Source organism: Sorghum bicolor, chromosome 2 (genome assembly GCF_000003195.3).
Source record: "Sorghum bicolor cultivar BTx623 chromosome 2, Sorghum_bicolor_NCBIv3, whole genome shotgun sequence".
Classification (NCBI taxonomy): Eukaryota; Viridiplantae; Streptophyta; class Magnoliopsida; order Poales; family Poaceae; genus Sorghum; species Sorghum bicolor.
In genome coordinates, this window is record NC_012871.2 from 76411413 (window position 1) to 76435335 (window position 23923).

General features: G+C 45.3%; 4 protein-coding genes and 1 non-coding gene across 5 annotated transcripts; 4 read left to right on the forward strand and 1 right to left on the reverse strand.

Moving 5' to 3' along the window:
- LOC110433000 (peroxidase 2-like) lies at positions 585 to 900 on the forward strand. The gene has a single exon (XM_021454448.1). It carries the CDS (start codon positions 611 to 613, stop codon positions 881 to 883), a length of 273 nt encoding a protein of 90 aa, XP_021310123.1. The 5' UTR covers positions 585 to 610; the 3' UTR covers positions 884 to 900.
- Positions 896 to 2092, forward strand: LOC8078555 (peroxidase 2). Its single transcript, XM_021454447.1, has 3 exons — positions 896 to 1132; positions 1225 to 1390; positions 1512 to 2092. Exons 1-3 carry the CDS (start codon positions 896 to 898, stop codon positions 1907 to 1909), a joined length of 801 nt encoding a protein of 266 aa, XP_021310122.1. The 3' UTR covers positions 1910 to 2092.
- LOC8078557 (cationic peroxidase 1) lies at positions 4568 to 6119 on the reverse strand. The gene is made up of 3 exons (XM_002463340.2): positions 5743 to 6119; positions 5440 to 5634; positions 4568 to 5309 (listed from the first exon to the last, which is right to left on the reverse strand). The coding sequence occupies exons 1-3, from the start codon at positions 5959 to 5961 to the stop codon at positions 4749 to 4751; spliced, it is 975 nt and encodes a 324-aa protein (XP_002463385.1). The 5' UTR covers positions 5962 to 6119; the 3' UTR covers positions 4568 to 4748.
- Positions 14992 to 17412, forward strand: LOC8074445 (WEB family protein At2g38370). Its single transcript, XM_002461168.2, has 2 exons — positions 14992 to 15413; positions 15616 to 17412. The coding sequence occupies exons 1-2, from the start codon at positions 15219 to 15221 to the stop codon at positions 17155 to 17157; spliced, it is 1737 nt and encodes a 578-aa protein (XP_002461213.1). The 5' UTR covers positions 14992 to 15218; the 3' UTR covers positions 17158 to 17412.
- TRNAS-UGA lies at positions 18105 to 18186 on the forward strand. The gene has a single exon. It is a non-coding gene; the product is annotated as a tRNA-Ser (tRNA).

Genomic DNA, 23923 nt, shown 5'->3' on the forward strand with positions numbered 1-23923 from the left:
AGTACTTTCTGCCACGATTTATCAGCCATATATGCGCAGCACTGAGGTCGATCTGTCTCATGCCTGCTGCGATTATTATTTTTATATGACAGTGACATTTGTTTGGTTATCCTTCCTCGAGGAACGCATCCATGATGAACTTTCAGTCTTTCAGTTTCAGAGACCGTTCGTTCTACAATGCTCTAGCTGATCGGAGTTGGCGTAGGTGGGAGTGGCGGCAATAGTTTAACGGGACCTGTGTGACTCTCTTGGCCGGCCCGTCCTGCGTTCTGAACTACTAATCGAATCGAATCGCATCACGCGTGGCCCATTTTGCACGAATTTTTGTCAGGACTCAGCGGTTTTTTCTAGACAAGTTAGGCGCCAGTTCTGGATGGGTGCTGTTCGTTGCCACAGTGGAGTGGAGTGGAGTGATAGATTACACTTACACGGATGATGAATTGGCGCCAAAGTCTGTAGCTATATATATGCATGCTAGCTGCAATAATAATGCAGACACACAGCGCAATGATCGAACGCGATTAGTTAGTCATACTCATACAGAGAGACAAGCTAGATCATACATAGGTGCTTCGTTCTGTAGGTAAACAAAACAAACATAGTCTGATCGATGATGGAGTCGTCTTCTCGCCTCAGCTTGCTTGTGGTCGCGATCTTGGCGCTGGCCACGGCGGCCACCGCGCAGCTGTCGTCGACGTTCTACGACACGTCGTGTCCCAAGGCTCTGGCCACCATCAAGAGCGCGGTGACGGCCGCGGTTAACAACGAGGCCCGCATGGGCGCTTCCCTGCTCAGGCTGCACTTCCATGACTGCTTCGTTGATGCAAGTCTCGAGACTCTCGCTCTCGCATGGATCTTTGAAAAATTGCAGTCACACATCTAGTACGCGTGGATTATGCATGTGACCAGATTTCACTACGTGTGGTGTGTGACTGTGCAGGGCTGTGACGCATCTGTTCTGCTGGCGGACACGGGGAGCTTCACCGGCGAGCAGGGGGCGATTCCGAACAAGAACTCGCTGAGAGGCTTCAGCGTCATCGACAGTATCAAGACGCAGGTGGAGGCCGTGTGCAACCAGACCGTCTCCTGCGCTGACATCCTCGCCGTCGCCGCCCGTGACTCCGTCGTGGCGGTAAGTTTTTACTTATATGATAGGTAGGTAGATAGTTGTGTGCATAGCTAGGATGATCGATAGAGGTTTACTGGAACTCGATCTGCATGCAGCTGGGAGGGCCGTCATGGACTGTTCTTGTAGGAAGAAGGGACTCCACCACTGCAAGCAAGGACAATGCAGAACGAGACCTGCCACCTCCTTCTTTCGATCTCGCCAACCTCACCCGGTCATTCGCAAACAAGAATCTCAGCGTCACCGACATGGTTGCTCTCTCGGGTAAGTACGTAGGATATGCCTACTACCATTCATTCATACGTCTGCATGCGTGCCTGCACGAAGACGTGCTCTGACGATCGAGGACAACACAAGCGATGCAAGCAAATATGATGCATTGCAGGGGGGCACACGATCGGGCAGGCGCAGTGCCGCTTCTTCCGCGACCACATCTACAACGACACCAACATCAACTCCGCATTCGCGGCGTCGCTGCAGGCCAACTGCCCCCGGCCGGCCAACGGCAGCGGCGACTCCACGCTGGCGCCGCTGGACGCGGCGTCGCCCACCGCATTCGACAACGCCTACTTCAGCAACCTGATGTCGCATAAGGGCCTCCTGCACTCCGACCAGCAGCTCTTCAACGGCGGCAGCACGGATAGCACGGTCAGGAGCTTCGCGTCCAGCGCGTCCGCCTTCAGCAACGCCTTCGCGACGGCCATGGTGAACATGGGGAACATCGCCCCCAAGACAGGGTCCCAGGGACAGATAAGGGTCACCTGCTCCAAGGTCAACTCCTAATAACCTGACCAAGCGGCCATGCAAGAGACCAAAGGCTCCCTGTGCCGTTGTGCGTGCGTGGAATAAAGCTCTGGTGGTGCCAGTAACACTGGAACATCAGAACAGCAATTGCTTGCTTGTGTGCGTGTGACAGTGTGAAATGCAATGCATGCATCTACGTGTATAATGAAATCCTCGTGCAAAGGCATGGATATTTGAATTACAAAGTTTACATCTATAAAATCTTAACTTTAATTTCTATATATGATTTCATAGGTATACCGGGATATAGTACTCTACGAGATCTAGAACGTTATATATAGCTCACAACCTTTTCGTTTCAAACCATCTTGATGCTAAAATGTTCATATTTCTACCTATAGATCTAAATATTGCGTCGATTGTTCAGCGTCAATATGAGTTGTTTTATTCAAAAAAATTATAAATATAATTTATTTGATTATGATTTATTTTATCAATAAAAATACTTTAGCAATAATTTATTTGTTTTACTATTTGCATAAAAAAATGAATAAAACAAACGGTTAAACAATAAATCTGAAAAGTAAAAAATGACATTTTTAATGGGATAGAGAAAATATAGCAGAAGTGGAATTTTATGTCCATCTTGCTGACATGGAAAAAATTATGAATGTTTAAGAAGAGAAATTCCGTCGCTTCAATTTGTGCGATTTAAGTTTTGACATTTTAGTTGGCAATAGTATTATATTTCTATAATGTTTTTATTTTATTGCAGAAATTGTTTTGTAAAAAAAAAACAACTGATGAAAAATGAAAAAATCGCTTTTATAATAATAATAATAATAATAATGGACTCGAATCCAGTCCCATAACAGTCGGGCTATTGTGGATCCAACTACTCTACCCGATTGGGCTCTTAGCCTGCACGCGGAGTGGGCCGGCTTGGCAAATACAGGCCCATCACGGTCTCTTTTTCTAAAACCCTCTGCTTCCGTCTCCGTCGGCGGGTGCACACGCAACTCCTGCGAAACAAGTGGGCTCCGGGCTCTAGAAAAGGACATCATTTGGCGCGTGGGCGATGGGACACAGATACGAATATGGGATGACCCCTGGATCCCAGCAGGAACTACTAGACGTCCGAGAACACCACGTGGTGCTGCTCTGGTTACAAGAGTTGCTGAGTTGATTGATCCTATCACGGGCACCTGGGATCACCAACTAGTCAAGGATTTATTTTGGGAAGAGGATGCTATAAATATACTTGCTATACCAGTCCGTCAGAATAGTGATGATATAATCGCTTGGCATTATGATCCTAAGGGGATTTTCTCAGTTAAATCAGCATATCATGTTCTGGAAGGAGTGGAAGAACAGAAAAGACAAGTCCAGAAAGGAGAAACCTCTCGGCAGGGAGCATGTACCTCAGAAGACAGACTGTGGAAAGATATCTGGCATTTGCAATGCCCTCCAAAGATCAAGCAGTTCATTTGGCGAGTTGCTCACAACAGCCTGGCAATGAAAATGAACATCAAGAGACGCCATGTTGACCTGGATACCAGATGCCCTGTATGCTTACGCCTAGACGAAGATGGTGGTCACTGCTTTTTGAAATGTAAACAAATGCGCCGGTGCTGGAGGGAACTGCAACTTGACAGTGTTCGATGTTTACTGTTGAATGCCCAAACATCGAAGGAATTTATTCGGTGTATTTTGGGTCTGAAAACTGATCAATGCCTGCGCACTTGTCTTCTACTCTGGAAATGGTGGGATGCTAGAAACAAGGCAAATGCTAGTGAACCAATGCCGTCATGCCTGGATGTGGTGTGTGCTGTAAACTCTATATTCAGAGAACTCTCTATTGAGGAAAGCAAAACAACCCAGATCCAAGTTCCCCGAAAACGATGGAAACCACCGGATCAACAGTTCCTGAAGATAAATGTTGATGGCAGCTTTATAAAGGAAGACAATGTGGGAGCATGCGGATTCATCGTTCGAAATTATTTAGGTGAACCGGTGCTCGCGGGGGCTTCAAATATTAGTCCAGCTCTGGATGCACTCTCAGCTGAAACATTGGCGTGCTTGTTTGCACTGGAGTCAGCACAACAGGTTGGCATTTCCTGGATTGAGTTAGAAATGGACTGCAGCCAATTGCGTGATGCGATTACATCTCAGGCCAGAGACATGGCACCAAATGGTGTCCTTTTCCGTAGTATCCGTGAGTTATTATTTGATCATTTTAATTGTAATAAAATTTTATTATCTCCACGTTCTTGTAACTCGTCGGCGCACGAGATTGCTAAGATAGCTTTAAGTTGGGACCCGGGTCAATTCTTAGTATGGGATGATCCCCTTCCTGAATTTGTAAACAATCTTGCGGCTCGCGATTTCGTCGAGTCTACGTTTGTTAATGACAGGCCATGAGGGCCAATGTGAACTCAAAAAAAGTAGCTGTAGGCAGAGCCGAGCGAGGAGAGCGACCGGCAAGCGGCCACCGCCGCGGCTTGCTGGCGCTGCTAACTGCCTGCTCATCATTGTATCCTAGGTGCTCAATGGGTCACCTGTACCGTGTTTCGTTTTGCTGCTCAAGTTTATTTTTGGGCCAATGTTCCATTATTTATGGGCTGAGTTTGTTGCTGGTGCACCATCGACCAGGCGTTCGTTGATGTGCTGCCTATCATCTTCTATCGCTAAAAAAAATTAACTAAACACAGGAACAATTTCTCACAGAATTAAAGAGGAACTCGAGTACAAAGACACACGCTACAGAATCTTACTGCTTATAGCTTGCTGGTGCAGCTAGCAGCGACAGTATCAGGACGCTGTACGTACGGAACGAAGCAGATGATGCCTCGCTCATCCGATCGACGACGATCGGTCGTCACGCCTGGTTGACGACCCGGCAGTTCTCCCTGACCTCTCCTTGGTCGCCGGTGAGCGGGCTTAGGTTGCCCAGCTTCACCATGGCCGCGCCGAAGTCCTCCCAGAACTTGGTGGGGTTGTCGGCGTAGTACTTGACCAGGTCGCCGGCGTCGCCGCCGCCCTGGTACAGCTGCTGGTCCGTGTGCAGCAGCGCGCGGCCCTGAATGAGGCCCTGGTAGTAGTCCGTGTCGACGGTGGTCGGGGTGTCGTCCAGCGCCGACAGCGCGTCGTCGTCGCCCGACAGCGGGCACCGCTCGTCCAGCGACGCCGCGTAGGTCGGGTCCAGCGTCGCCGTCTCGTTGTACAGGCGGCCCCGGAAGAAGAGGCAGCGGGCGTAGCCCAGCGTGTGGCCGCCGGAGAGCACCACCAGGTCGTGCAGGGACAGGCCCAGGGACTCGAAGCTCGCCTGCAGCGCCGGCAGGTCCATGAACGGGTTCGGGATCACGTTGTTCGCGTCGTCCATGCTCGCCGTCGTCGCGTCGCGCCGCCCGAGGACCACGTCGTACGAGGTTCCTCCCAGCTAATTGTAGAAACGGACATTCACAGTACGTAGGCGCGCACAGACAAAAAAAAAATGAAAAACTGTCAGTGTCAGTGCCATACTGTCAGTGTCGTCACTTCAGAGTGAAGATTTAAGTAACAGAACTTACAGCGACAATGGAATCGCGAGCGGCCACAGCCAAGATATCGGCGCAGGAGACGACGTTCCCCAAGCATACCGTGTTCACCGCCGACTTGATGGTGTCGATGACCTCGTAGCCTCTCACGGAGTTGTTGTTGGGCTTGGCCGTCTTCTCGCCGACCATGTCGTCGGTGTCGTCCAGCAGGATGGAGCCGTCGCAGCCCTGCAATGCGTATAGGTTAATTACAGTTACATGGCTGGCTTGCATTGCATGGCGGCGGCGGTGTGCGTGGCTTGATCATCAGCTAGGTAGAAGAAGAAGCTCGCTCACATTGACGAAGCAGTCGTGGAAGTGTAGGCGGACCAGCGACGCCCCCATCCTGGGCTCCCCCACGATGGCGGTGCCGACGAGGACCTTGATGGTGCTCAGCGCGAGCGGGCACGTCTCGCTGTAGTAGTCCGCGGTGAGCTCCGCCCTGACCCCGAGAGCCGCCGCCATGAGAGTGAGGTAGACAACTAGTAGCGCGCCCATTCGCGACGAAGCTGCCATCGATTAGCTGTTCTAGTACTGGTCGGTGGATCAAATTGAGGTGCAGTGAATTTGGCAAGTTATGATAGATGGTGTTGCCGTGACGATGGAGGAGGTATATGTGTGCTTATATAGGATATATAGGATAGGAGGAATGTGAATTTGTGAAGAGTATGTAGGCGTGTGGGATTATATATCTACCTGTCATCATCATGCATGCATTGTGTTTATGATCCATCGAGCTAGCATATAGCCAGGCGACCAACCGGTGCTTGTATAGTGGTTGATAGACCTAATGCATGCAGATCTAAGGCTTTATTCTCGGCGTGTGCGAGGGGCTTGCAATTGTCGACCGAGAGCAGTTTCTTGTTCGTTTCAGCAATCCATGCATCCGTGTATCTGCAGGCTTGTTAAATTTTCCCGGAATTAATTTACTTATCCGTGAATTTATTTATATGCATGCATATGCGTCTGCATCTTAATTGATTTGGTTTAGTTCTGGCAAATTTATCCTCCGTTCATGTTGATGCAGCGACCTAGTAGTATCTATCAGTCACACTGTTTCAAAACAAAACTCATGCATTTTCTGACGCAGAGCGAGCAAGCGTATATATCATCCGGCCGGCCGGCGTCTTTCTGAAGAGTCAAAACAAAAGATCATCAGATTAATCCAGCGACTTGGTTAATTAGCGCAACGTTTCGTGGTCAAGCTTGTTGCTCACCGACTCACTTCACTTCCTGTCTGCTGCATGTGTGCTCGTCATCTAGCTATCAGATCCTCTTTCTGTCATAGTAGTCTGTTAGCTAACACGAAAAGAAACCATCCAAACACCATTATTTATGTCCGTCTCGCTCGAACAGCTGTATAAGTGTATAGAGAATAATTTTATCAGGTCCGTTAGTTATCTTGACCTTCGCTTTAAGCAGGGTTGGTGAAAAGATATGATTAGCAAGAAAAAATGATTTCTTCCTGCCTCTTCTATATTACTCCCTCTATCCTTGAATAAATAGATTTCTAAAGTTATCTTTTTAAACTTTAATCAAATGTTTAGAAAAAACATTAACATTTGTGACATCATATCAGTATCATAATATGCTTATTTTATATAACAAATGTTGCTTATTTTATATAATTTATCTAGATGGGGAAAATACATCCAGAAGAGCTAGAAAGCAGCTCTGTCACGTCAACCTCTTTGGTGTGGCATGTAGGTATTTTCGCACCACCTCTCTGGCGAAGGATGCGATTCGGGCTAGAGCACGCTTGGCAATAGGAAGCTCAATCTCAATTGCCATGAAATTCGACATTGGTGGTGAGTAGCTTGGTTTGTTGGCCTCTAGGACTTGATTCGATCTAGTTGTGTGGATTTGCTTTAGTCGCTCGAGACCACGATTCCTGTTGTGGGTTATTGGTGCTCGTGAAGACAATGGCGATGGCACACCCATGTAGTTGGTCTTCTTAGGCATGGGGAGGTTTGGCTGAGATGCTATTGTTGTTGTATGGGAGATGAGGAAGAGGAAGGTGTGATCTGATGATTATGCCCTTGTGTTCTTTAGTATTGTTCTCTCACTGCCGTAAACAACATCATCTATTATACATAGTTTGCTCCACTCTTCAGAATTTGGCACATTTTCTCTCCATTAGTTTCTCCAAACTTCCCTAATTGTGTTTTTTAGCAAAAAGAAAAGAAACACACAGGGTGGGCCTAACGAGGTCACGGAGAGACGGTTTCGTGGCTATATGGATGGAAAGTCCATGTTGAGGGTCCAACCCTTGTAGAGGAGAAAACACATGATCTCCATGTGTGCAAATACATAGATGGAGACACCTAAAGTATAGATAGGGAAGATCTAAACCTCTAGCTACTATTCGTCTATTACTGATAAAGAAACTCCACATGCCCGTCTGACTATAGGGATTATCTCAATCGTCTATCCCCTACATGCACTACATTCAAACCACTCCATCTCAGTTGTACATCCCCCCACATGCACTACATTGAGCCTAGATGCCTTGGTCCACATCCCACTACTCACTTACATGGAATGCTTCCAACCATTGGATGCACAATATGTACATTTGATAAGCCCATTGGTCATAAGAAGATATGAAAAAACACTAGTGCATGTGTGAAACATTCTTATCTAGATATTGACAAGTGGATACCAATATGAATACATCCAAATCCGTTTTCCTAAGTATGGGTATGGATATATTCATATTCAAAATTTAGTTTTTTGTAACCCTACTCGAAGTGCAATTGTGATTTTGCTTCTATTTTTCTAACTTTGTGATTTTGCCCCTGGTTTGCTCAAATATGCAACAACAGCAGTATTGGTTCTAAAATCAAATAGAAAATCTAAAGCATGGGGTAAATTGGCGTTTCAATTCAAAATCGCGAGGGAAAAATTACAAAGTCAGGAAACTAGAGATAAAATCACAATTGCAAACAAAAGTAGGGGCAAAAACACCAAATTTCCTATCATAAAAAAATATATCTATTCTATAGATCTCATCGTAAAGAATGTAGCGGCGCAAGATCTCTTGAAAAATGATATAGCAATCCTGAATGAATAAAGTCTGCCAACTTGGTTTCAGAAAAAAATGAAAATGAAGGACATGCACCGTACACAACATTATCACATTTTTTTTTAAAAAAAAAGAAACAAAATAAAAATACCATCTCTCTCATGGATTGTAGCATGACTAAGGTCTTGTTTGGATGTTGTCAGATTCACATCAATCCACATGTGTTGAGGTGGATTGGAGTGAAACTTGAACTAAATTTCACCTCAATCCCAACACACATGGATTGAAGTGAATACGACAACATCCAAACAAGGCCTAAGCAGGCCAGCCCACATGCGTGGCCATAACACAGAAACTCTATACTCACATGCGCTGGGCGGGCTAGGCCACATGCGGGTGGCTCTGTTGCTGCATAGAGTTTTTTTTTTTTTTTGAGAAGCATTTTGTTTTGTTTGTGTTGTCACACGCATGCTGCTTATCAGGCAGTTAGTGCAGATGGGCCTAAAAAATATGACTCCCGCTGCCATCCCAGGCCCATCTGGCGGGCGGACGTGCAGGAGAAGAGGTCGGACGTCAACCGTACCTCTGAGTCTGATTATGGTAAGATTGTTCTCTGAAAATTTCTAAAAAAAATCAGGCTCCAGAAATATAGTATCTCCTACCTATGGCAAAGATACAAATTGCAAGTAAGCGTTTGAGTCTATCCTTCATCCTTCAATTGGCACTTGACAGTAGACGCGTATATGTATCTGGACTTCTTTCCTTTCTGCTCCAAAAAAAAAACATATTCTGTCAAACAATACCAATCTAAATGGCTACTAGCGGTGACATGCCTGTACTATAAGTGGCTGTCAGGAATCAAAAAAATCCTGAAACACTAATTATATAGCAGAAAAAAAAACAGGAAAAATACATGGAGAGATAATCTGTGTACGAACCAGAGTGAACCCAAGCCAACAAAAAAAAAGCAGGTTGGGAGCGGCTGGAAAAGGGCCCGATTCCCTTTGATTTGGGCTTTTTTCAGTGGCAGCCTGGCAGGAAAAAGGCCCGATCGATCCCAAAAAAGGAAAAGGGCCCGATTCCCTTTGATTTCAGAATTTGAACGTTAGCTTGCGCCCTCCCTGGCTATACCAAAGGTACACCGAGCGAACACAATCAAACAAAAAGTTGGTTTCATGTAGAACATCAAAAGGTTGCGAGATATTGCAGTTATGCAGTATCAAGAGGAGAAAAATGATGAGTGAGTCACATAAGCATCCTCTTGAACTATATGCAGAGAAGCAGAGGCAACATATTGACCGCGTACTATTCGTCATGATTAAAAGAAAAGTGATTAAAGGAATAAGAATGTTTTATTAAGATTATTACACTTGTATTGTCTTTAAACTAGAGAAATAAACACAAAGTTGTGGTAAGATGGTTTCAATAAGGCTATATCACTTCATGGTAAGATTACATATTACATATATAAATGAAAAGAATATGTTTCTTATTATATTGTCCATCTAAATATACTTACTCCATCTTAAAATAGGTGCACTTCTGATTTTGCAAAGAGTTAATTAATTTTAAGTAATTAGATTTATTTATAGAAAAAAAAATCCAATTTTTGTATGTCCAAATAGGTCTACTATAAAATTTCATTACATGAATAGTTTATATTTATTATTATATATTAGTGTTTTTATATTCAATGAAACTTAAGATTAATTAGTTGACTATTCAAAGGACGAGATGTGCATTCTTTTTGGGCAGGGAGTATGTCATCTAAGATTGCAATGTTCCCTTTTTGTTTATTTTTTTTTAAAAAATATCTACTTTTTTTTAATGATGATCAGGATGGGCAAGGAGCCCCTACTGCAGCTTATATTAAAAAGAAATACCAGGTTCAGATACATAAAAAAAAGTGAAAGCCTGAACGAAAAGCCTAAAACAGAAGAAATAGGTGAGTTTTAAAAAAGAACTATCTACTTATCTAGAGATAATCCACTTCTAAAGTTGAGCGTCCAATTTACATAATTGAGTCTTTCCAAATTAAGCACCCATGCCTCTTGTTTCAATCAAGTATTATGTTATTACTAATAGCGGCCACGGAGTGATACTACGGAAGCATGTGCTTTGTTTTCGTGCATGTGTACTGGGAGTGGCACTGTAGCATCCCTCGGCCAATCAGAGTTAGGCGCACATAATCTTGACCCGCCAGTTCCAATCCACAGTCAGCTAGCTAACAAAGTCCATCCCGACACTGTTGCGAGTCAGGGCATCCGTAATATTTTCAAAATAACTAGTCTAAGAATAAGTTTATTGGCATCAAGAAGAGAGATTAAACAGCTAGTGATTTCATAATAGCTAATTTAACAAGATTTTTCAGAAATAAATCTCTCACTGCTCGCACAACCCACCACCACCACATTGTTCTTTTTTATTATTTCTATAAGCCTCATCTATCTACATATTTGCAAGGTTGCATTGAAAAAGTTTGAAAAATGCCATTGAGAATGCTCTTAGTGGCTAGCTAGGTTCCTAGCGTGCTTTTAGGTTAGTGCATCGATGCGGACTAGCAACGACGATGGCCTGATTAGGCCTCGCTATCATGTAGGATCATGTAAATTCTAAATTATAAGAATAAGAAGTTTTAAATTTTCTAGATTTATATTTTTTTACTATATATTTAAATATATATACCACGTTTAGATACATAACAAAAATAATATAGCTCAAAAATCTTATAATTTGGAATATAGGAAGTACGAACGAATGTACGTACTCACTCTCGGTGCCGTACTATGGATCTTCTTCTTCCATGGTCCTATATATGATCTCGTTCTTGGAGATTTTTCTAGTCCATATACACAAGCATAAGTATGTACGTAAGCACATTGGCGATCGATTGATTGAGCTGTTTATATACACATATATATACATATATATATTTGCTACATCAGCACGTAAGTTAGGCGCACACTCATGCCCAATATCGTAGCTAGTAGCTAGCTTCGTCTTACATGGAGCGTACTTGGTGCGAGTTGCCCTTGTCCACGAGCAATTATGATGAGACACGTACTGTAGTACGAACGTACGCAGTACGCTCGCGCGCATGTGTATTTTCATAATATTAATAACAAGAAACATTAGCTCTCCCATATATAGGAGGAGAATGCGCGATGACGTGTCTCATCAGCTCGGATGTCCATGGCGGCCGGGGGTACGTCCACGCGCGCGGTGGAAATTTAGGCCTGGAACACTGTTCCGTCCGGCAAAGTACCCGCAATTTGACGCGAAAATATGCTCGCGTCGGAGCTCCGGTCCACTTGCAATGCGAATGCAACGCGGCCGATTGACGATGGACGACGAGGCCGGTGCGCAAGCTAGCTAGCTAGGGCGCCCAATGGCCGATGGCCAATTAAATGCGTATGCATGGAGACAGACTGTGCAGGACCATATGGCCTATAAATACGGGTATGGTCGATACGCTTCGACTTCAAGGCATGCGTACACACCGACGACACACGGACACGGTAGATCAGCGGCCATGGCGTCCAAGTCATTGCCTTCCCCTGCCGCCCGCCGCCTACTGTTCCTCGCCGTCACACTCATGCTCGCAGCATCTGTTCAGGCACAGGGACGGTCACCGCCACGTGCACCTAAACCGGCTCCAACACCAGCTCCCACAACGAGCCCAACTCGTGCACCGACACCGGCACTTATGCCAGCTCCAATGCATGAACCCACACCAGCTCCAACACCTTCACCAATACATACACCAACACCACCACCTATATCAGCGTCGACACGTGCACCCACATCGTCTCCAACATCTTCACCAATTCGTGCACCGACACCAGCCCCAACTCGAACACCTATGTCTACTCCGACGCGCGCACCCACACCGCCTCCGACGTCTTCACCAATACACGCACCAACACCAACATCTAATACGCCGGCTCCAACACCTTCACCAATACACGCACCGACATCAGCCCCAACTCGAGCACCTACGCTAGCTCCGATGCGTGCACCCACACCGGCTCCAATGTCTTCACCAATACGCGCACCGACACCAGCACCTACACCGGCTCCAACACGTGCACCCACACTAGCTCCAACGCCTTCACCAATACGCACACCAACACTAGCCCCAACTCGAGCACCGACGCTGGCTCAAACTCGTGCCCCCACACCGGCTCCAACGCCTTTACCAATACATACACCAACACCAGCCCCAACTCATGCACGTGAACCTATGGTGGCACCGACACCAACCCTAACTCAAGCACCTACTCCTACTCTGCCACCACCTTCAATAAGGTCTCCACCACCTTCAACAATGCCTCCCCCGCCACCTTCATTGATGCCTCCACCGCCGCCACCACCTTTGACAATGCCTCCACCACCACCACCTTCAACGGTACCTCCACCGCCGCCATCTCCAGCGCACACACCGCCACCACCGCAAGATGTGTGTCCTACCGGCTTTACAAACTCTCTTGAGTATGACTTCGCCTTCAGAGTGTATGCCAAAAGTGGCATTAGGTTGCAACTTGGTGGCTCACTCATGAGCACCACAACATGCTATTGCAATTACTCAACTATATCTTTTGGCGTTCCCAACATCAATGGCCCCATCAAATGCCACCATGTCTCAACCTGAGATACATTCACGCAACATGCTCGTGGACACAATGTGAACATGCACGTTGCTAAGCCACTTTTTATCCATATTATGTTTTCTTTTGTTGTGGCTGTACTTTACCCACACTGCTATTACTACTATATATGAATAACTTTCATGTGCATGCAGACAATGCATGCAAATGTTGTCTGTATACCGAAACTGGTCAGTGTGATACACTATGGTACCTCTTGTAATAAGTGATATTGTTGTTGCAAAATAGTACCTGTATTGATATACATATATACTACGTGTGGAAGTAGTTATGGTATCGGGGCAAATCCAGAGATGCACTATATTGTTGTCACTTTGCAACAACTTAGGCAAAATCGATGAAAATTTACTAAGACATAAGATGCAATGAGACACTAACCATCATACCTAGTGATTCAATGGTTTACAATTCCGGATCGCCCTAGGCGCATGGCCATGCATGTTGTGATATAAAACGTAAACATAGGAAAATAAAACATTTTATGATGCATTTTATTGCGGGAAGTGGGAACCGCTTATGCATTATCAGCTTGTAGTTCAATCTTTGTATACTTCACATGGGTCCAACAAGTTATATATATTAGTTATACTTTTGTACTAGATAATTGAAACACTTGCTTCTTCCCAATTCTCTAAACTAGTGTTGTAAGTAGCAACGCTATAGCAACAACAACATTGTACTAAATAGCGGCATATAACTGCGCTATAGCGGCCAAGTAGACCCCTTTTCACTAGATGCTACAGCCTGTTATATAGAACACTGCTCTAAACTCTATGGCTTTAGATATATTATTATGCATGATCGACAACAAATAGAATTTGATATTGCAGCATACAAGACAGAAGCTTTTGAGACAGAGGTAGTAGTTCTAGGTTTTATTTGATGGTTTGACCCTAGTATATTATCATAGTATATCCTTTAGAATTGAGGGAGTACATTACTATGCTAGAACAACAATCGCTGTCGGTTATGGTGGAGCCGACAATGATAAGTATATGCACTCGTGGAGATGTTAACGTTGAGGTCTCGATTTCAAATCCTGATAAACACATATTTTTTAAAAGTTTTACCACTTATCATTGTCGGACCTATCACTGCCGACTGGAGGGTCCGATCTGGCAGTGATTATGAAATATGACGTGACGTAGTGAACTATTACTTTTGTATTAAAAAATATAGAATTCTAGATTTGGTTGAGTCAAACAATCAAATAGAACTAAGAATTGTATCTTTTCAAACTTAGCTAAACATATTCAATATCCTTTAGAATCGAGGGTGTACGATTACTACCCTTTCTCGAAAGATACGGTTGTGAGTTTGGATTGAGTCAAATCCCCGTAAATTTGACCAAGATTGTACAAAATAATGTTAATGTGTAAAACTTTTTAGGTGTACTATAATTATACTTATTTATTTTAAATGGACTTAGTTAAGCCTGATTTAGTTCCTAAAATTTTTTCAAGATTTTTCATGACATCAAAATCTTTAGACGTATGTATAGAGTATTAAATATAGATAAAAAACAACTAATTACACAGTTTGCTTGTAATCTGTGAGACGAATCTTTTGATCCTAGTTAGTTCTTGGTTGGACAATAATTATCAAATACAAACGAAAGTGCAACCCTGAACTAAAAAATTTTCGCGAACTAAACCAGGCCTTAAACTGTTTAACTACTCGAAAAAAGCAAGACTTTGCTTTTTTTTTCAGTATTTGCCAAATCTTGTGGCAACGCAAAGACCAATTTCAAACGTCACTTTTGCTGTCTGTAGCAAAAAGGCCAAAAGCCTAGGAAAAGCCTGCAATGTGCACAGACGCAGGAGAGGAAAGGAGAGGCAGCAACGCGCCAACGGCTCCCAAACGGCTAAAATTTACTGTACCAGCGGCCGGGTCAACAGTCACACACCCATGGCGATAAATAAAAACAAAAATCCATCCAAACCGGCGTGCTCGCTTCCTTCGATTCCTTTGGCTCTCTCTGTCGTCGGTCGTCCTCTTCTCGCCCACCCGCACCAAAACCCCACGGACGGAACCCAAGAAAGAAGAGAGAGGCGTCATCTTTACTCGCCGCACGAGTCCCCATGAACGGCGAGGCCGAGCCGCAAGGACTCGCCCCGCCCGGCGCCTCCGCCGCCGCCGGCGGCTTGCAGGGCAGAGCGGAGGTCGACACCTCGGCGCCCTTCAAGTCGGTTCGCGAGGCCGTCAACCACTTCGGCGGCAGCGCCGCCTGGAGCTCCAACCTCATCAAGCGTATGTTCGCGCCCCCAAACCCAAAGGTAGCCAATCTCACAATCTGTGTTCTTCGCACGGCGCCGCCGCCGCAAATGTCTCTTGCGTATGGCGTGTATCGTGCTTTTTGTTGGTTGGTTCAGCAGTCGCGATTGTGTCGTCTGTGGTTCCTAGATTTATTGGGAGGGAAATGCGGCAGGTAGATAAAATTTCGCGCTGATATGTGCTTTCTCCTACCTTCTGCTGCAGAAGCAGGAGGGGGCCGAAGAACTGGCCGATCTGGAGGAGCAGATCGCGCAGCTAGAGAAGGCGCTCAGCGTCAAAGAAAGGGAGACGCTTGATGTGCTCAAAGAGCTAGAGTCCACCAAGAAGGTGGTTGCAGATTTAAAGCTAAAGATACAGAACGAGGTTGCCGGTGCATTCTGCATCCCTGAAGAATGGGTTCAGAGTCAAGCCGAGGCGCCCGCTGGCACTGAAGATCATGCAGAAGTGCAGCCTCAGAATGCTGAAACTGATGTGGTTGTGGGCACGCTACATGTGCCCATTGGCACCGGAGAACCTGCAGAAGTGCACCCTGAGAATGCTGAAACTGATGCGGTTATGGGCGCGTTAAGTGTGCAGCTGCAGCAATCCCCTGGTTCTTCAGTGTTGAGGGGCCTTGAGCAGGCAAAAGCCAACCTAAACAGGACCACGAGTGATCTTGCGGCTATTAGAGCCTCTGTTGAGTCGCTGCGGAATGACATTGCCAAAGAGAGAGTCTTGGCAGAGAGAAGCCGAGAGAAGGTTTGTGCCAATACGACGTTGATTGCTTCTCTGGAGGATGAGCTGGACCGGACCGCACAGAAGCTGCAAACGCTGCGGGGTCTGCAGAGAAGGCGTGACGATCCATCAGACATCTTCTTCGAGATCAAGAAGATGACATCCGAGCTAGAGCAGCTCAGGAATGCGGCAAGTGCGTCGAAGTCTGAAGCTGCTATGCTGTCTGCTGAAATTGAGCAGATGAGAGCTAGCATTGGCACTGCTGAGGTGAGGTGTCGTGCAGCCAAGAAGATAGAAGAGGCAGCAAGAGCAGCAGAAGCTCTTGCCCTCGCTGAAATCAAGATCCTACTAAGCAATGAGGCCTCAGCTGAGGATTTGCAGGGCACGGAAGGCATGAGCTTTTCATTGGAAGAGTACTCTGAGCTTGCTGCCAAAGCTCAGGAGGCTGATGAATGCTCAAGAAAGAAAATCGAAGCTGCAATGGTGCAGGTCGATGAAGCCAACCAGACAGAATCTGACTCTCTCAGAAATCTGGAAGAAGCTCAGTTACAAGTCGAGGAATGTAAGAAGGCACTACAGGAGGCCCAGAAGAGGGTGGATGCTGCTAACCGGGGGAAGATCGCTGTAGAAGAGGCTCTCCGCAGATGTCGATCCACGACCGGATTCAGGAGGCGTTCAGTCCATGACCATCCCAAATTCAAGCATCCAGCTCCCCGTCCTAGAGATTCTCAGAATATGGATATTGTTGACGCTTCAAAGGCTCCCTTGAAACCAACACTGTCGATAGGACAGATATTGAGCAGGAAGCTAATGGGACCAGATGGGTATGACAAAAGCGTTCGGGACGATGCAAGCGAAGCTTCTAATATGTCGCTTGGACAGATCCTGAACCGCAGACGTGCAGTTGTGTATAGCAGTGATGCAACTGCTCACAAGAAATTCTCAGGGAAGAGGAAGAAGTTTGCGTTTACAGGACTCTCAGTTTTCTTAGCGAAACAGGCCAAGAGCAAGAAGAAAAAGGGATCACATTAGAACTGCTGAAGTTAACTTGGGCTGGAAGAAGAAAACTGTTGTAGTCTACCTTGCTAGCTGTTAACTTGACCCTAGTTCTTCTTTTAATTTACTAGTAGTATGTATCGTTTATTTGCCTAGATCATTGATTCTTCCGTAGCAGGTTAGTAACTGATATTTCTGTTTAGTAGTAGTTATCAGGTGCTCTGTGAACTTGAAATGTATAAATATGACTAGTAGTTGATATCAAGTATATGAGGTATGTATTCACTAAAATTCAGATGTTCTTCACTGCTATCTGATTCCACAAGTATTCACTGATATCTCTGCTTTGTGAACTTGGTCTTTTCGACCATGCTTTGCACGTTCTTATTATTATTTTTTTTAAAAAAAAAACTTTGTGGTTCAATTTGTGGGTGTTCCGGGATGGGTGGATATGGTTCTCTTGGTTGGGATAAGACCTTTTAGATTCAGATGGTCGGGATAAGATAGATAGTATATGGGTTATATGATCAACCCCATGAATCAAGTGGACATGGAATGGTCCAATACAATCTGTTCTTTTGTTTTCTGGTCTCAAGTTGGACAATCAGTTTGGAGCTGTGTCACGCTTTAGAGAGATAGAATGCAGCTGAGAAAAGATAGCCATCAGCAAGCAGACTAGCTAGCGGTTTGCCTACAAAACGCCTTGCTTATACAGAACGGTGGACGCCTGCTGAAGAAGTCCACCGTTCGGAGCTTTCGGGCATAACAATAGAAGATAGTCATCAGCAAGCAGACTAGCTAGCGGAGCTTTTCAGATTTTCTTGCCAGAGTCGTTTTCGCTAGTCTCTGTAAAAGGACGAGCTTCAGGTGGGTAAATTTTGGTTTCTGGCCGTGTTGGTTGGCACTTGGCAGCGTTTTGTGAGTTGTTTCACCTGGCAGCATTCGTTCACAAATGAGAACAGTAAATTCGGTTGAACAAAAACGTCGATATGTCCGAGTGGTTAAGGAGACAGACTTGAAATCTGTTGGGCTACGCCCGCGCAGGTTCGAACCCTGCTGTCGACGCAATACTTTTTTTTTTTCCAGTCTTTTGGGTGTCATATTTTTTATTTATCTACTCTTGCTGAGAATTGGGCTGGGCCTTTTTTTTCGCTTTGGGCCTCATTCATTCATCGAACTATCTGCTGTCGACGCAATACCTTTTTTTTTTCCAGTCTTTTGGGTGTTATATTTTTTATTTATCTACTCTTGCTGAGAATTGGGCTGGGCCTTTTTTTTCGCTTTTCTCGTGTTTTTTTTGACAAGATATTCTCGTGTTATTCTTCTGTGCTGCATAGCCCATGACTCATTGGCTGTAAAGTTTTCAAGCTCATTGTGTGCTGTCGCTCTCGCTCGGTCGCTCATGCTCAGACAGTCAGGCCGGCACACATAGGTTCAGGTTCGTCGTCTCCAAAGTCCCAGCTGCCGCGGGAGCTGGGAAGGGAGTAGGAAGGCGGCTAGTAGTTGTAGTATAGGCCCGTGCTGCGGCGGGCGACCGGCAAGACTGGCACGGCCGTGTTTACTTGCCGAAGCGTCGCATCGACATACATAGAGTAATGAATATAGAGAAAAAAAATTAATTGTATACTTTGGCACATACATAAAATAATGAATATAGAGAAAAAATAATTAATTATATAATTTATCTATAATTTACGAGATAAATTTTTTAATTATTAAATACAAACAAAAAAAATAATATAGTAGCGCCTTGCAAAATTTTTGGGAACTAAATAAGCCCGGCCGTCACGGTCAGGGTCAGGTTAGCACGAACCTGGGGGTCGTGCGTGCATGCATGCAAACGGGCCGGCAAGAATTGAGAAGTTTGGAGTTAGTCCAGGCAGGCGTCAATTCATTGATTCACTCATGCAGGCACCCCGGCCGCCCATGCGTTTTTCCTGTGTTCCACTGCGTTTCCGCGGCATTACCGTGGAAGTTCAGTCTATCCACCACCAGACAGCAGAGTGCCGAGAAATTGGGTGGAAAATTTCGCGGGTCGTCGTCGGCTCGTCGCCCGGCCCGGCCGCACTCCACTCCGCTCCGTGATGCCGCGCTGCGGCCTCAATTCTCATTGCCCGCCCAAAGTCCAGTCCGAGTCCGGACCTCCGTCCACCGTCCGCCCGCCCGACCGCCGCCGGTGGAGAAAAGCTAGTAGTATTGCTGGCCGGATGACTCCTGCAGAGGATACGACGACACGACACGACAACCTTTTTCGTGTGGTGCTGCATGATGCTGCAAGTTATAAAGCAACTTGGTAGACGATCGAGAAGAAGCAGGGATTAGGAACCGGAGAAGCCAGGCAGCTGCTATAAAACAGATCGCCTCGCCTCGCCTCGCCTAATAAACAGCTGGTCAGTCGCGTCCACACGGCCGGCAGCATATCTCTCATTCTCTCGCCGGCATTTTTTGTCCCGGTCGCTCTGTACCTGTCTTGTGTCTGTATCATCATCAGACACAAAAGCAGGAACGGGCGGCCGCGAGCCACGCCACGCGCCGTCACGTCATTGGAAAGCAGCTAGCTGGCCAGCGCGCCGCGTGACATCTGGTGGATCGGCCACACGGGTGCCGTGCAATGCAATCGCCGGAACCATGCACGTACAGTACAGTACGTGCCTGGTGTCAGCACACACAAGTCCGATTTCTCCTAGTACCGACGATAGTCGATGATGATGACGCTGGAGGAACGAAGAAACTTCCGGGCGGCAGCAACGCGGACTCGCAGAGTGCCTCCACGATCGAGATGACTAATTGCATTGAATTTAATTTGGATCATATATATATATATATATATATATATATATATATATATATATATATATATATATATATATATATATATATACACACACACGTATGAACGAAATCGCAGTGGCAAATCACCAGGCGGGCTTTTTTCCCCCTTCCTTTAAAATAAAAAAAGAAACCACTTCTTTCGTAGGGATAGGGACCGAAATCTAACTCGGTGGGCCAGTGGTTGTGTGTGTGTGCGGGCCCAAAATTAAAGCACGCATCAGAGCTTCTAACTTCACCATTTGCAGAGGCAGAGGCAGCCGCTGGAGGCAGATCGCCAAGAACCACACGAAATCGTGATCATCCTATTCAAAATGAGCCGCAGAAATCGTTATCAGCGCGCGTTTGCATGCAGCAGATCGAGCCGTGTCGTCGTCACCTGCTAATCCCGGCAGCGGCAGTGCACACCACACACGTACCCGCCGGCCGGTGCCACTGCACTGTACGGTCTTGTACGAATAAAAAGGGGGTAACTGACACTGTACGGCTGAGAATGAGAGTGTTGAATTCCGATTTGTCGACCTCTGCTTGTGCCGTGCGTACAGTGGCAGCAGCTAGTAGTACTAATAAACTTCGATTAGACGTCTTGTGCTGTACGTACTCAGTATTCATAATCAGAGGCCATGCAAATTAAAAGGCCGGCATGCATATATACATACAGTGTATATATGTATGATTTGGAATAAAAATTAACATACTAGCTAGAGTCGAGGAAAAGCTAAGGATGCATGAACAAAGATGTCACATTGGAAAAACTAGATATGACAACGGCACCATTAACTTTTCCAAACAAAAAAGAAGAAGGATAAAACAAAAGTCATGTATGTGGCCATAATTATGCTTAGGAAGAACAATGTGTACTACCCGCTAGCTTAAAGCTAAGTGCCCGTCAACATTATTAAATCTTTATTTTCACTAGCTAGCTAGGACGACACTGCTGCTAGTGCATGCTAATAGCTCCGCAACCACAAATAAAGAGGGTATTGTTTTCATCAGGTCGATGCATGATGAGCAATGAGCATGACAGCCACCGCAGCACGCCGCCGGAAAAAGAAAACACGTACGCAGAGAGAATTCATTCGTCAGGGTCAGTCGTGACACGAATTTAACACAAAGTTCTGGACGCCCAAAAATATCTGCCTGCCACCGCACCGCCAGAAAAAAGAAACAACACGTACGTACTACGTACTCCGTGCATGAGAATGAGTATTACATACAGAACAGAAGCGTCAAGGCGTTACCGATCGAGATCGTGGCATATGCTGGGGACCTGCATGAATTAAGGACACACCAGGAACGACCCTTTCGGCCACGGAAGGCCCTGCAACTGCATGCATGCTTCCCGGCCGGCCGGCACATGCAACACCCGCACGCGCGCGCGCATGGCGTATCGCGATTCCAATTCGAGACTGCGTACGGGCGTGCATGTCTCCGCCGCGCGCGTGCCTGTCATCTGTGAACGTGCATGCATGTTTCACGCCAAGCGAAACACGTAGTACGTACGGCGCGTCTCGATCGATCGATCTCGTCGCGTGGCACGTACACGTACCGGCCCGCCGGCCATATCATCTCTCTTCTCGATCCATCGATCGAGGATATCTATCGCTGATCGAGTTACACGTACGAACATCATCCCAGACGACGTAATACATACATCTTTATTTGGACGTGTACTATATATATGTACTATCATTATCTTATTATTAGTAGCCCGGCCGGCCCTATACTTAGTGGTATACGTGCTGTGTGTGTGTGTGTGTATATATATATATATATATATATATATATATATATATATATATATAGAGAGAGAGAGAGAGAGAGAGAGAGAGAGAGAGAGAGTATATATACGTAGCGACAAATTGTCATATATTTATCGTCGGTGTCATAAAAAGAAAACTCCAACTTTAGTTGCTGTTTTGAGTAATATATACTCCAAGCAAGTACAAAAGTAGTATCTCAGGTGGTGGCCGCTACTTGCGACGGTGAGACGTGGCCGTTGGCGCCGCCAAGGGCCGCCACTACTCGCGACGCGGTGCAGTGCACACCGGCCGGCCGGAGACGGAGAGACACTGCAAGTTAAGTCGTTAACACACGTACTGTGCGCACAGATCTTGCCTGTATCCTACCTAATCATCCCGACCGGCCGGTGGCACATTATTAGCGCTATGCATGACCGTACCTATGTGGCTATGTATGGTGACGTACAAACGAAATGCTTTGGCATATGCGAATCTATATTACTGTTGCTGTTATTTGTGTATATATATGTCTGTTCTGCTCAGAAAAAGAAACTATACACCATGTGTTTTTTGATTGTGTAGTTGCAAAACAGTGCTGGAAAATAGTTTCTGGTATCTTGGGGGTTCAAATAGGTGTTGATCTGGTTAATGTGGGCACTTACTGGCTGAGCAACAAAAAGAATTGTGTACTTAACATAATTTCTTCTGCTGTTATTTGGTCTGTCTGGAAACTTAGAAATGATATTTGTTTTCAGAGGATTGGTTGGAGAGGTATGGAAATGCTTCTTGGCAGGATTGTTGGTCTTTTACTGAGCTGGATGGTCATTTGCCCAGTGGACATGAAGGATTCCCTGAAGGAATGCATAGACAAGATCAAAACAGCAGCAAGCAGAGTTCTGTGGCTCCCTTTTGTCTCCAGCCAAGTCACTACCTGAAGGTACGAAGAAGCAATGAAGAAGAGGTGTTTGATAACTACAAGTCGCTGAAGACTACAGAGAAAGAGTTAGGAGGACAGGAGCTGCCTTGGTGGAAGTTGTTGGATTCAGCTCTGTTCTGATCTTTAGTGTGTGTCTTGCTGTTTAAGTCTGCTGAGTGTCTGAATTGTCGTTTGAGGTCTTTTCCTCAAGTTTTGTATCGATTGTGAGGTCCAGGTGGACCTTTGACTTTTCTAAACTGTGCTGTAACAGATACTTGGTTTTTCGATGTTAATTGAAAAGCCGGGGCATTAGCCCTTGAACTCTAAAAAAAATTTGTGTATATATGAATTGAATGAACCCGATTGTACATGTTCTCCTTCACTATTATTCGATCACCTTTGTTTGTGAAATGGACGTGTGTGATTGTGGCGTCTTCCCTTGCTGTCCTTGTCAAGTGTAGTATGGCACGCACCAGCTGATTCGGTCTCCTCGATCGAATTGTGGTCCAGGTTAATTTGTTGAAAACTGGGTGCCTGGCTTTTAATAAAGTCGGGATATCTAGAGAGAGGGATAGGAGCTCAATTGTTATCAGCGGAAACTACTAGGGGTTTGTTTGGTGCTGTTTCAATTCTTTAGCTCTGACTTCTTGCACACGAATGAGCATTGTCAAGCAGCGTACGGAGTAGATCACTATATATATACACTCCCTCCGTCCTAAATTATAAGTCATTCCAAGAATCTTGGAGAGTCAAAGTTTTTCAAATTTGATCAAATTTATATAGCAAAATAATAACATTTTTGGTACCAACCAAGTATATTTTCATAGTATACATATTTTGACATAAATCTTTATATTTCTCTCTATATTTTTTTGTCAAACTTGAAAATGCTTTAACTCTACAAGATTTTTACAATGACTTATAATTTGGAATGGAGGGAGTATGGCTGGAAAATCCGGTCTAGCTCTGTAGGGTTCGTAACGACTGGAAAAGAAAATAATAGCATCATCGATACTTGAAACACAAATATATTGATGCACGAGTTTAATGTCATAAACTTGAATACAGTTTGACAAATTATTCGTGCAAATTTGTAATTTTTTTCCAACTCAAAATATCCATGTCATTTCTGGAGGGAGAGGGAGTGATCCACAAACTTTTCATTGACGGAGGAATCCGATTCTGAAACGTTCGTAGGATGATCCACAAGCCAACAGCATATGCCCTCATATATGAAATAGTCAGCCTGACAGTCCATTTTTGTAGAGATTACTGGCTAGCGTTTGCTGCGTGTAGCTTACGCAGCTTTGAGAAT

Bases quoted from the DNA above. Each gene is read 5' to 3' on its own strand.
- LOC110433000 (XM_021454448.1), top strand. From the start codon at position 611: ATGATGGAGTCGTCTTCTCGCCTCAGCTTGCTTGTGGTCGCGATCTTG.
- LOC8078555 (XM_021454447.1), top strand. From the start codon at position 896: ATGCATGTGACCAGATTTCACTACGTGTGGTGTGTGACTGTGCAGGGC. The intron at 1,133-1,224 runs GTAAGTTTTTAC...ATCTGCATGCAG, and splicing joins CCCGTGACTCCGTCGTGGCG to CTGGGAGGGCCGTCATGGAC. The intron at 1,391-1,511 runs GTAAGTACGTAG...GATGCATTGCAG, and splicing joins CGACATGGTTGCTCTCTCGG to GGGGGCACACGATCGGGCAG.
- LOC8078557 (XM_002463340.2), bottom strand. From the start codon at position 5,961: ATGGCAGCTTCGTCGCGAATGGGCGCGCTACTAGTTGTCTACCTCACT. The intron at 5,635-5,742 runs GTGAGCGAGCTT...TACGCATTGCAG, and splicing joins TCCACGACTGCTTCGTCAAT to GGCTGCGACGGCTCCATCCT. The intron at 5,310-5,439 runs GTAAGTTCTGTT...TTCTACAATTAG, and splicing joins CTCGCGATTCCATTGTCGCT to CTGGGAGGAACCTCGTACGA.
- LOC8074445 (XM_002461168.2), top strand. From the start codon at position 15,219: ATGAACGGCGAGGCCGAGCCGCAAGGACTCGCCCCGCCCGGCGCCTCC. The intron at 15,414-15,615 runs GTAGCCAATCTC...CTTCTGCTGCAG, and splicing joins TCGCGCCCCCAAACCCAAAG to AAGCAGGAGGGGGCCGAAGA.